The sequence below is a fragment of the Prinia subflava genome, chromosome 3 (assembly GCF_021018805.1).
Source record: "Prinia subflava isolate CZ2003 ecotype Zambia chromosome 3, Cam_Psub_1.2, whole genome shotgun sequence".
NCBI classification, from domain to species: Eukaryota; Metazoa; Chordata; class Aves; order Passeriformes; family Cisticolidae; genus Prinia; species Prinia subflava.
Window position 1 is genome coordinate 69,832,071 of NC_086249.1, and position 13,501 is coordinate 69,845,571.

The 13,501-nt window shown below is 40.5% G+C and overlaps 1 protein-coding gene across 3 annotated transcripts in view; it reads left to right on the top strand.

Annotated features, from left to right (window-relative positions):
* The first annotated feature begins 2,325 nt into the window (after positions 1 to 2,325).
* Positions 2,326 to 13,501, top strand: part of TPP2 (tripeptidyl peptidase 2) — a 50,840-nt gene continuing 39,664 nt past the window's right edge. Inside the window, exons 1-6 of one of the 3 annotated variants that reach the window (XM_063392384.1) lie at positions 2,326 to 3,059; positions 8,732 to 8,860; positions 10,525 to 10,620; positions 11,014 to 11,118; positions 11,784 to 11,908; positions 12,650 to 12,813. In XM_063392384.1, coding sequence (XP_063248454.1) covers positions 2,499 to 3,059; positions 8,732 to 8,860; positions 10,525 to 10,620; positions 11,014 to 11,118; positions 11,784 to 11,908; positions 12,650 to 12,813 — 1,180 coding nt within the window. In that variant the 5' untranslated portion in view covers positions 2,326 to 2,498. The remainder of the gene's footprint in view (positions 3,060 to 8,731; positions 8,861 to 10,524; positions 10,621 to 11,013; positions 11,119 to 11,783; positions 11,909 to 12,649; positions 12,814 to 13,501) is intronic. The other 2 variants (XM_063392382.1, XM_063392383.1) reach the window with 2 other exon arrangements.

A 13,501-nucleotide genomic window follows, 5' to 3' on the forward strand; every position in this document is an offset into this window, starting at 1 on the left:
TGCTCAGAGCCCCATGCAATCTAACCTTCAAGGTTTCCAGGGATGGGGCATCCACCACCTCTTGTGGGCAAGCTGTTTCCTGTCTCTCATTGTAAAACAAACTTTTCTTATATCTAGTATGAATCTACCCTCTTCTAGTTGCCCTATTGCTACAGATCCTGACAAAAAGTTTTTCCCCATCTGGAACAGGCTGGCCACGATGGAGGTGGTTGAGTCACCATCCCTAGAAGTATTAGAACAGATGTAGATGTGGTGCTTAAAGATGTGTTTTGGTGGAGGACTTTGGAGTGTTAGTCCAACTGTTAGCCTAGCATACCAAACATAAGAAACCTGAGAAGCACAGGATTAAGTTTAAAATTCCAAAATTCTCGGTATGTTCAGGATCTGCAGTCTCAGTAAGATGCACAACTTTATCCTGAAGCTCATGTGCAAACACTACAGTTGTAATCACACAAATAACAAAATAGTTACATTTTGAAGACTGTCACCAAAATTAAGTTCTTTCTCTCTTTCAACTCTGTTAAAAGTTGATTAGCACACCTTCCTCAAATCCTGGGTTTTCCTGTAGAACCTGCCCTGCTACTTGGCACTGCACATAATTTATTCATACCTGAACAATATGTACCTGCTAATTAGATGAGTTGTTTGTGGTATAACTTTGAGACCAAGGCAACGGAATGGGGACAAAATTCTCAGGGCTAGTAATATATGTTTCCAAATAATAACATACAGCTTTTTCATTGAATGGGATGTGAAATATTTTGAGAATTTGTTGTAGTTTAACATCTCAAAGTATACTAGGAATAAAGACTTCTGTTCGTGTTAACATGCTGCCAGAGATACAAGCTTCTCCCACTGAGATGCACTAGCAAGGATAAACAGAAGGAAAACTAAACTGAAATGGGCAGTGAATTAGGTATTAAACCTAAAGCAGTAGGTTTAATAAGTGAACAACAATCCTGTCAGAATAATTCTCTCCACTGTGGTAAGATCAGTCAAAGTTTTATGTAATTAATAAAATGAAACTTATTATGGCAGTCAGACACCATCAGCAGTCGAAGAAAGTTAAGCACATGGTATCTAGACATCAAAATGTAAAATTTTGATTTATGACTGAAAACCAAAGTGGTGAGCAGATTGAGTTACACACCACGTTCATATGGTACAGCTTTCACTTTTTTTCAATTACATGCATTTTTAGGGCTGTGCTCTTCAGGTTTGTTTTAGTACTTGCATAAAAATCCTGTGGATCTCTAAAGCCATTAGTGAGCTGGAAGACAATGCTGATGGTAGCTGACAAAATGGGAAAAATAAATGAAATACCCCTATTTGCTAGCAACCCTTTTCTACTTCTAGAGAAAGAAAAAGTGCCAGCTCCATTTCAATGAAGATTAATGTTTGACAAACATCCCATAATAATCTCATTAGATCTGTGAAACACAAATAAATACACAGAAAAACTTTCAGAAGTCAAAATCGTCATTGCTTTACAGTGAACATGTCAATTCACAAACACCTTTGTCTGCCAAGGTGATTCCAAATAGAAACTTGCCTGAAGAAAGCAAAGTGATCCCCCAGAAATCAACCTGGTTTACACTTTTACCAGCTAAAATAGCTGAAGAGGCACATGTCAGGCACTACAAACAAGGCATCTTGCCAAAAGACATTCTGCATGTACATTTTCCGACACTCCAGAGTTCAAGTTCTTTTGCAAGTTTGTATGAAAGCTAGAAAAATACCTTTGAAACCTCTGACCTCTGTTCAAAGTTGAGATTTTCCCTCAACAATTTCACCAAAACTTTTGAGCCCCTTATAGCCTTTAGGTAGTCTTTTTGGTTTGGGTTGATTTTTTTCCTTTAAGTAGTCTTTTGCGTTTGGTTGTTGTTGTTGGGTTTTTTGTTTGTTGTTGGAGGTTTTTTTAGTTGGTTTCCTTGAATGTTTTTCTTGTTTGTTTGTTTTTGTGTAGTTGGAGTTTCATTTGTATGTTTGGGGTTTCTGTTGGTTGGTTTTTGGTTTTGGGAGTTTTTTTCTGCTCTTTGCTAAACAGTTGCACTGGAACTGCCACCGCGGGACCCATTTATCCTGAACAATGAATCAGCAGAAGAAGGAAAAAAAATTCACTAAGTAAATGTTTGCACATCGGTTATTTGAGCAAAGGAGGCTCAGAGGTGACCCTCCTGCTCGCTACAACCGCCTGACAGGAGGGTGCAGCCAGGTGGGGTCGGCCTCTCCTCGCAGGCAACCAGCGACAGGAGAGGAAACGGCCTCAAGACGTGTGCCAGAGCACGACGAAATTGGTCACAGAAAGCGTGATTAGATATTGGAATGGGCTGCCTAGGGAGATGGCGGAATCACCGTCCCTAGAAGTGTTTAAGGAAAGGCTGGACTTGGCACTCAGTGCCACGGCCTGGTTGACCTAGTGGCATTCGGTCATAGCTCCGACTTGATGATCTCAGCGGTCTTTTCCAACCCAAGTGCTTCCGTGATTCCGTTTTCTAATGAGGACTCCCGCACTGCCGCGGGCAGGGCCCGAGGCCGCAGCCCAGGAGCGGCGGGGAGCCCCGTGGCGGATCGGGGCGGCCCGCGGAGGCCGCAGAGCCCCGCCCGCAGGGAGCGGCGCTGGAAGGTGCCCTCGACTCCCGCCGCCGCCGTACGTGGCCGACACAACCCCGGCGCGTGGAACGCGTCCCTCCTGTGATTGGCTGTCTCCACAGCAGGCCCCGCCCTCCTCGGCGCTCTATTGGTCAGTTTGGCTCCGGTGCTGCTCGCGCCGCGGGCCGCGAGGGGGTGCGCGTCCCCGCGGGCCGGTGGGGCGGCACCGCGCATGCGCCGCCCGCCCGTGGCCTCTCGCAGCCTGTCCCCCCCGCCCCACCGGCCCCGCGCCCCGCTCTCGCGCCATGGCGGCCGCCGCCGAGGAGCCGTTCCCGTTCCACGGGCTCCTGCCCAAGAAGGAGACCGGCGCCGCCGCCTTCCTCGCCCGCTTCCCCGACTTCGACGGGCGGGGGGTCCTGCTGGCCGTGCTGGACACCGGCGTGGACCCCGGGGCGCCCGGCATGCAGGTAGAGCGGGGCCGCGGCCCGCGGGGAGCTGCCAGGTCCCGCCGGACCGACCCCGGGAGGACGGGGGCGGCCATGGCGCTCGGGCGGCCCGAGGCAGCGGCGAGAGCAGGGGAGGCCCGGAGGGCTGTCGCGGGGACTGCCCCTGTCGGGGGCAGTGGTGGCTGTGTGCTCGCTCACGGTTCCCGCCCCGCACGCGTGAGCGGGGCTCGGGTGCGGGAGGGCGGGGAGATGCCGCAGCCGGGGGCTCCGCACCGGTCACTCCGGATGCTGCTGTGAGGATCTTCCTCCTAAGCCGTCCACAGGCGTGTTATGGCACTTAAATCTCTTGGGCTGCTTTCTTTCACGCAGAGCTCATTACAAAAGAACGCTTTGTGTTTTTGTTAAACCTTGGCGTGGCTTCGGCAGTAGGTAGCTCGAGGCTACACAACAGCCGCCTAGGTCTTTTACATGAAAAGTGTATTTCTGGCACAATTTGCATACCCGTCTTTCTCTTGTTATTTCTCGTGTGTTTTATTGCAGTAACAGTCTGTATCAAATTCGATTCTACCAGCTCTTTTTTTTTTTGATCTGCCAACTTTGTGTCTCCATGTCGGTTTTGTAAATTTATGTGTGTGGTGTCGGTTTGGGCATTTCTCAGCACGTACTTATTTTAACCCTTATCTCTTAACCTTTCTTTATCTTGTCAGTTTGCATGTGGCCTTTTGTGTCACTGCTGCTTTTGATTTCTTGTCAAAATGTTTTCTCTGAGTGATGGCAGAAGAGTCCGTGGAAGAATGATTCGGAGTTGTGTGCAACTCACTTGGACGCTGAATCCTTTGTTTTGTTTTGACTAAGCAGGACTTGTGTGGTTTCTGCCCTTTCTTTGGTGTAGAATTAACTCCCAAGTGACCTCATTGAGGGACTTGACCTTGGCAGATCGTTTGTTCCGTGTTTCTTATAGGATTCAGTTAAAGTAGAGGATGAGTTAAGAAGACAGGTTGGGTGGAAGGAAGGAGTGGACAGCTGTAACTTTGATTGATTTAAGCTGAAATGAAGCTAGGGCTTTTGGCAAGAAGCTGTGGATAAGTGGAAGAGTAATTGGTAAGCTTAATGAAAGCTAGCCGAAAGGAAAGCATGATAATACCATGAGCAGAGCAGAAAGTAAAGGAAGACAATTAGAAAGATGTGAATATAAATTGAATGATGTGCATGGTTCTGAAGTTTCACATATGAAAACAAAACCCCCTATGTTTCTAGAGGTTATGAATGAGTAGTGGTCAACAGCAACAACAAAACCCCAATATGAATTTATTGGCAGTAGTGGTAAGCTTTATTCTGATATAGATAACCCAAGACTCATAAGGGATACTTATAAAGCATCATGGTCTTCGTGTTGATCATATCCGTTTTCTCCAACCTATTTTTTTTATGCACAGGATAAATTTCAGGTTGTGCAGTAAAAGATTTGTAAAAGAAGTAAAAGATTTGGAAGGCACAATGTGGAATTCATGTGTCAGTGGGTGAGAGAAGTAAGTTTGCAGGATTGTTAGGAAAACCTGTAAAGAAGATATGTGATATTTCCACACTTCCCACTGAATAGACCTGGCTTAAGGGGCTTGCTAAACTACAGCCTGAGGAGGCTTACTGCACAGGGAGTCATAAAGGAGGCATGGGCAGCACCCAGTCTAGAATAGCTTTGTGGTAGCTTTGTAGGTGTTTCTTCAGCAAGAGAATGTCTGCACTCTCGGGAGTGTTTGCCAGTTTACATTTTGCCTGGATGCAGTGAATCAGTGTCCTGGGCACAGGCAGTGACACAGCATAGCTGTACTGCAAGAAGTAGTTTCTAACCTTGGGACAGTTTTTGGATTTTTTTTTACCCCTCTGTCTTGTCTGCTGCTGCTTTTTCTTACTGACAGTCTTCTTGTCAGTTCCTGGCCTGGCGTATCTGTGAGGGTTTAATCAGTTGCTTAGAGGGAAGAGGAGACATTAGCTATAGCAAGGTTAATAGGTATTACAACTTTGAGTTCTGGTTAATGACAATAACTATTGCAGGCGAAAATGAGCTACCCTATTTTGAATATAGTGGCGTTCTTAGTCAAAACAAAACAGTTAATTTCTTTGCTGCTCCCTAGTGTTTCATTCCTGGGTAGGATTCCTTTGTTTGTTGATTCTGTGACCTGGTTTGTAAACACTGATAGCACTGTTTGTTCCCTTTTCGAGGGACAGAAAGATTTGGGGACAGAGTTTAACAGGGAAATACCAGTATGTTTCTATTCTTCCCTGGATGCTTGCTGCTATAGAGAAAATGGTTGTTAAGCTTAAAAAACCTTATTAGATCTGTTGCCTGTTGGTTGGTGGTTTTTTGACACATAAAACGTTAATCTAGCTTGTACTTACTTTCCTTTTCTTTATGAATCTTTTGTAACCAGTGCCCTCTAGGGAATTCCTTTCACCTTCTCTTCCATTGCTTTTCCACCAGTTGACACCAACTGTAAAGTTTAATTTGTCTGCTTCTTTCATGTGAGTTTTTTTCCCTTTTCAGTCCTCTTGGTAGAGTGTATTTCCTACTGTCTGCCAAGTTATGGTTTGTAATTCCTCATTAAGGCACAATGACTGATGAAATTTTAGGTGTGTTTAATGGAGTGTTGTGGTTGTATACGTGTAGCCCTTGCTCAGCCCCATCCTGTCCTTTCCCTGTTCCTACTGTGGCTTCTTACGCTTCATGATAGATAAGTCAGTTGGCTTCTTGGAACTTTATTTTGTGAAGTGGCATTTGGAATTATTATTTACTAGCATTAACTTGTACTTTTATGTGACAACTTATTAGCAGTAGCTGCTAGTTTGGTTTTGCTCGCTTTTCAGTACTGAGTTGAAAAAATGTAGCTTGGAAATTACTTTATTTGTGGTGATGATGCTCAGCTGTCCCATGACCAAAGTGCTGAAGAACTTGTTCATCTCTTGTGGCTGCAGTAGCTGTCAGTTGGGGTCAGTGACTGAATGGGCTGGCAAAAACATGATCAAATGCACCTAGCTTTCCCTTTTCTGTTGTGATTCTCATAGATACTGGTGCTCCTCTGCTTCTGTTTTGACTGATCAGTTGCCAGGATTATGCACATATATTAATTTTAGTGTTCTCAGTCTAATTTATCTGCTTTACAAAGTCAGAACTAACATATAAGTAGGATTTTCAAACTTCAAGCAGAAATGTATAAACAGCAAAGTGGTTTTCAGTTTTAAACTACTAATTTGTTTTTCAAGTGCCTATAGGCAAGCTGTGATAATTAAGACAGGATTGGGGATTTTTTTCTAAATACAGTATAAAGTATTTTAAATAGTATAAAAATTCTCTCTTTTTTAATTTTAATGCAAAAGTTACTAAAATGTACCTTCTATCTATAATCAATTCATTACTTCAGGACTCCTGTTCATGTAAGGGAATTGATCAAGGTCACTTGATTATTTTTTATTATAATTTTAAACAAGATTTGCGAAAGAAAACTGAGCTGAACTCTTGAGTTTCACTCTGGCGTTGCTGCTGGTGGCAGTGTGCCGAAGAGCAGCTCGTGGCAGCGGGAGCCGCCGTATCGGTTACTTGCACTAAATTACCGTGAACCTGTCTGGATTGCTGCTGTTAGGAATTGAACCTTAGACCAGCTGAAACTCTGAGTTTCTTGTGTCTGACTGAAAGGCTCTGATTTGTTGGTTCTGGCAGTACAAACTCAAGTGCATGTGTGGGCCTGCTAGGTTTCAGCTAGGAGGCAAAGAGCCGTAGAGTGTAGGAGTTGCACCTTGTCTTTCAGGCTAGGAAACAACTTCTAAAACTACTCCAGCTTGCTGCAGCATAAATCTGTGTTCTGGCCACCTGTTGCTATATAACTTGCCTCCTTCAAACAAGTCACCTTGGATTTCGTTTTCATTCTTGTTTTCTTGTACTTTGATCACTGAAGAGTTGACTTTTAGTAGAGGCATATTGAAAGTTGCCCAGTGCTGTTAATCTCAGGTTTGGCTTGCAGTTGCTTTAGTATTGGAGTAGCTTTTGACTTTTGTGTGAATTGTGGCCAACATTGAAGACATTAATTGCAAATGCTTGAAAAGTATATGGTTTAGTGACTGTTCCCCAAGAAAATTTTCACTACTATGTAACTGTTGTTCAGTGAGTGTTTCACCAGGTTAAGATGCTCTAAAGATTTTCTTCAGTGAACTTGAATTTCTATGAACAGAGTAGAGTGTTGGTTTCTGTCATGAAGGTTCTTTCCTAGCAAGCCTATTCAAAAGCAGTATTTGTTACCTTCTGGGAAATGATATTGATGCTGTTCCTATGGTTGCTATGGATTTGGAATATTTGGGGTGGGGTTTTTTTGGTTGTTTTTGTTTTGGTTTTGGTTTTTGTTTTGTTTTTGTTTGTTTGTTTTTTTCTGTTTAAGCCTGTTTTCATTGGAGATGTTGCTTGTTATTTGTCTGGGTTGATTTCTTGTACTAAGTTTTTGGGAGGTTGTTTTTTTGGGTTATATGGATTTTGGTTGGGTTTTTGTTTGTTGTTTGTTTTTTTTTAAGCCATGAGAATTTCAGATCATGGAAGTATGTAGCCTTGTTTGGTGACATGTGATAAGAACCTGACTCTTGCCCTTTTGGCAGCATCATCAGAGTGAATTTTATGAAACAGTTTGAATGTGTTGGTAGCTTCCAGTAGCTTAATTCACAATTCCAGAGCATTATTGGGACAAAAAAACCTTTCAATCTTATGTCTAATATCAAAATTACTGATAGAGAATAAAGGCAGAATGAGTTGGAAGGGACCTTGAAAGGCCATGTAGTCCAACCTCCCTGCAAGGAGCAGGGACATCTTCAACTAGATCACATTTCTCAGAACCCCATCCAACCTGACCTTGCAAATTTCCGGGGATGGGGCATCCACCACCTCTCTGGTGGATGCACTGTTACACTGTTCTCAGAGTGAAAAATTTCTTCCTTATAACTAGTCTGATAGTCTTCTTTAGTTTAAAGCCATTCTTCCTTGTTCTCTCACTGCCTGTGCCATGTAAAATGTTGCTTCCAGGTTTCTTATAGGCCCTCTTTAGGTCCTGGGAGGCTGCTAAAACGTCTTTCCAGACTCCTTATAGAAGTGTTAGTTGTATATAGCCGTAGCTACTAACAGTTCAAATGGATTAAAACACAAAGCAGAATCTTTGAAACAGGAAGAATAAGGTAATAGTAACTTGTGTTCCTTTTGGTTCCTTTAAGCTCAGTTAAGAAACTCCAGCTTGTGAGAGCTTGTGCTTCAGTACCTTTCATTTTCTTACTTGTGCACTCCTTACTATAAAATTCTTCCAGAATGAGGGGTCAGAAGCAACACAGCAAATAATATAAAAACAAATAGTTCTTGCAAACATGTTTTTTTGCAAATTTAGGCTTGGTTTTAAATTGAGGCTGTCTGTACTTTTGTTGCTACAGTGTTTTTAGTTGTTTCTCTCCTAATCCTTATTAGAAATAAGTGGATTCATGTGAACCAGAAAGATGGACATATTGGTCTTGGTTCTGTGAAAATTTGTCTTGAGTTCAAGTTGGTTTTATGTCTTTCAGTTAAAGATTGGGTGTCTGATAAAGCTAGTTGATATTTTTAACAAAACTTGCCTGGTTTGTGTGCTAAAGGGTAATCAAGTATATTTTCAAATTTTCTGTGCTCATATTTTCAGATTACAACTGATGGGAAACCGAAGATAGTTGATATAATTGACACTACAGGCAGTGGTGATGTAACTACATGTACCATTGTAGAACCTAAAGATGGAGAAATTACTGGTCTTTCTGGAAGAAATTTAAAGGTGGGTATTTGGTGGTACAGAGACACCACTGGACATCATCTTCTTTGCTTAATTTAGCACCTGTTTTGGTTTTTACAGGACTTACTTCCTTTTAACCAGATGTTGTGGTTTAAACCCAGCTGGCAGCTAAGCACCATAGAGCTTCTCAGCCTTCCCCCAGCAATATGGGGAGAAGAGAATCAGAAAGGTGAAATTGAGAAAACATATATGTTGAGATAAAGTCATTTTAATAGGTAAAACAAAAACCTTGCATGCAAGCAAAGGAAAACAAGGGATCCATTCACCACTTCCCATAGGCAAGCAGGTGTTCAGCCATCTCCAGGAAATGACTTGAATATAAATGCCATCACTCTGAACGACTTCCTTCTTTGCCCAGCTTTATATGCTGCCTGTGATGCCATATGGTGTGGAATATCCCTGTGGTCAGTTGCAGTCAGTTGTCCCAGCTATGTCCACTCCCAAATCTTTCTGCATCTCCAACCTTCCCACTGTTTGGGGTAGGTGAGAGAAAAAGCCTTGACTCTGTGCAAGCCCTGCCCAGCAGCAGCTGAAACATCCTCAAGTTATCAAGAGTGTTCAGTACAAATCCAAAACAGCTCCATATCAGCTACTGCAAAGAAAATCAACCCGAGCCCAACCAAACCAGGTCTTACCCAAACCTGATGCATTTGCTCATCTCCATGCAGATTGCTTAGTGCTTCTTACGCTTTTTATATGTCTTTATTTCTAATATTTTCTGTAGCTGAATAGGGGTATGTACACAGCTTTTGGGGGGGCTTGATAATCATTTAATTATTTGTTCAACACAGATCTCATATAGCTTTGGAAATTGGCTGAAGAAGATGTGCTAATATGCTTTAAAAATCAGACACACCTGTGCCTTTAAAAGTGCTAGTGTTTTCCACATTTGCATAAGCTACAAGAAGAATTGTGTTAAGCTTGTGGTGAATAGATTTAGAGACTGAAAAATCTGTGAGAAACTAGTTGTAGTCTTCACTATGCATAGAACAGAAATGGTTTAGGGTTTTCAGAAAGGACACTAAATCTAATAGAGGTCTTGGGTACGTGGAACTGATGTTGCTACTATGTTCTTGATTTCCTGATTGGATTGATGTGATCACATCTTTGGATCTCTCCATGCTGTCAGCTTTCTTGTTAATTTTGCACAAAAGATGATTGTAAGGTTGACTCTTGCTCTTTTACTACTGTTGTTACTGGGATGAGCAGATCTGGAGATACTGAGTTTTTAAATTGCATCAAGATGTGAAATGAGATATTCAGGTGTTTGTCATGACTTCCAACCATACTCGCTCATGTTAGGTTTCATTTAGAATACTATCATTTCCCCAGACCTCTGCCCTACTGTAAATTCAGTAAAGCTGGGGCTTTGTGTTTTAAAAGTAGACTATCAGATCAACTAATGCTTAAAGATGTTCAGTGGCAGTGTCACATGAACCGATACAGATTTTTTGGGAACTGGATTGAAAATGCCATGTCATGTTGTTGGAACAGTGCAGTGGTTATTGTTATGGAGACAGGGAATTAAATTGGCAGTATTGGCAGGTTTGTTCTGCTAAGCTCTTACACATCGTTGGGCTTTTTTGTTAGTGGAGGTTTTTTTTACTGCCGTTAGTTAACCTATTTCTAAATATACTTTCCTGTAGATTCCAGCAAACTGGGTAAATCCTTCAGGCAAATATCACATTGGCATAAAAAATGGTTATGATATTTATCCTAAAGCTCTTAAGGAGAGGATTCAGGTAAGGAGGAATTATCTTTTTTTTCTGGTATGTATATTTTACAGTTCTGTTTCTTAATTTTGTTAGAATGCCACAGCATGTCATCCTTAGGCTGCTAACCAGCACCATTCTCTCTGATTTTTATTATTTACATGATCCATTTTTTCTGTGATTTTTTCGGAGCAACAGGGGATGGCTTAGTGCTCCTCCTCACAGTGGTCCATTGAGGCAAAAAGTACAGAAATTACTGATATCGCTTTTTTTTAATTGTGTGGCAATTTGTGCTTATTTATACTATTGTATGGAACTTCTTCAGCTGTTGTCTTGAGTCAGAATTTTCAAATCATCTTTATAAACTTCATACTTTGACATATGTTTCTTAATTTATTGAGCAACCTTGGCTTTATTTTCCAGAAAGAGCGCAAGGAAAAGCTCTGGGATCCTCTTCACAGGCTGGCTCTAGCAGAGGCCTGTAGGAAACAAGAAGAGTTTGATGCTGCTCATACCTCTCCCTCACAGGTTTGCATTAAGTCTAAGTTTATAAACTCGTTCTTTGCAACAATGTTACTCACAGACACAGGATTAAAATGTTTCATTAGATGAGTGAAGGAAAGGTACTTGGTGAGTATTTTGGCAGATAAGTTACCAGTGTGTCTTCTGATTAATTTTATAAAGCTTTATATGCGTGGTTGTTTAGTTTGCTAAACACTTGTTCACTTTTGAGAGTTGGTGTCAAATATGAGAATGATAGTACTTCAAAAAATTTGTTAGATATTTTCAGTTAGTTTTATTTTTAATTTAATGTGCTATTTTTTGAGGCCACCATCTTTGCTGTGTTCAGAGTTGGAATTTTCTAAACATATTCTTTCTTTTGTAAACTGTATACTATTTCAATGAAGTACCAGAAATGCCTCAGATACTACTTCATCATTTAACAGACTTTAAGAAAATAATGGCTTTAAACATTACATTTACAGAAATTAGAAGTAGTTGTACATAACTGGGCAAAAATAAATAGTGCACTGCTGAAAGCCATTGAACTTCTAGATGTTTGTGACTCCTAGGATAGTCTAACATTCCTGAGAAAGTAATGGAAAAAATATATCGCACTAGAAAAGAATGTAGGATTCCTGTCTTGTAATAATTTCAGAAATACTTTAACTGCATTTTGTTCGCCTTATTAGGTAAATAAACTATTAAAGGAAGAACTTCAAAATCAAGTGGAATTATTGAATTCTTTTGAGAAAAAATACAGTGATCCTGGCCCAGTATATGATTGTGTAGTGTGGCATGATGGGGAGACCTGGAGGTAAATGACTAAACTTATCTAAAATGTCTTGTTCTTTACATAAAGCAATAGCTTGCATCAAAGATTTGTTACCTTTTATATCTGCTCCTTTTTAAAGTTTTACTTAAAACCTCTTTTTATAGAGCTTTTAAGTATTTTACACTTTAAAGTAATCCTGCTGTATCAGTTGAGTTTCTTGATAAAATTCTGTTCCCTAGTGAAGATGGGGTAGAATAAAGTCTTATAGAAGACAGTGTGATATGAGTGTAAGCTTACGGGATTTTTCTTCTGAAGCTGAATAAAACTGTTTATATATCCATTGGTGATATGAAAAAAACCCAAAAAAATGCGTGTCTGTGCACAGACTTCAGGATGTAACATGGCAAATTTCTTGACTGATAATGTGCATCATACAAAACAGTAAAACTTCAAATATTTGTGTACCAGCACTGAACGTCTACCTTTAGTAAAATTTCTTACTTGAACTTGCATGAATTTTCATACTCTTGCTTTTCAAATACAGATTTATTTGAATTTAGTAGTTTGAAAAACAGTTTATTTAGATAATTTGTAGTTTCTGAATCTGAAGTATAAACAACCAAGGTTTAAAGTAGTTGCTTCAAGAACTATTTAAAGATACCATAAAACACAGAACCAAACTTCAAGTTTTTGCGCTATGCTTAGCTGGAGAGGGTAGGTAACCAAAAGTTTGCAGCAGTTGGGACATTGCCTTTTTGTTTGTTTGTTTGTTTTTGTCAACAGAGCCTGCATAGATACAAGTGAGAGTGGTGACTTGACGAACTGTACAGTGCTGAGAACCTACAAAGAGGCTCAGGAATATGGATCTTTTGGAACATCTGAGATGTTGAATTATTCTGTGAATATATATGATGATGGAAACCTCCTTTCTATTGTGACAAGTGGAGGTAAATGAAAGTAATCTTAAGAACATTTTGCTGCTACATAGGTGTCATGAGAAGCAGTAATTTGTATTGGTTCCTGTTTCTGACACTTGGGATGGCTCGAGGCAGCTGTCATAGTACAGCATTGGTTTTTATGGCTTTTAAGATCAATACTCATATTTTCTGAACTAAATCTGTAACGACAGCTCATTACCAAACTTGCTTATATCTTTTTGTTGTCAACATTACGTACTTAAGTATGTATACATAGAACATGCATACTTAGTACTCTTTAAGATGTTCCTGCATTTTAAAGCCTAAACTAAAGAGAACTCTCTTTCAAAAAAGGTTTCTGTTTTGTTTGTTAAATATAGAGTGATGACTGATTTATTTTTAGTTGCTCTGCTTTGTACTTATATACTTCAAGTATCTTAAATATAATATCCATGAACAAAATGGGTATTGATCTTAATTTAGGTTTATACAAACTTTTTTTTGTCAGGTGTCACTATAGCTGTAGCTCCAACCAGTCTGAACCTGTTTTCAAGTATTCTTTAGATAATCATGGTTTGTTTTGAAAGCAAGCCCAGTGGTTAGGATGGTATGGATGCATTTGGTTTGAAAAATGCTCTTAATTCCTTGTGAAACTATCCCATCTCAGTAGAGCTACATAAGCAGTATTTCTAAATACATGGTAACTTTTTTGAGATGT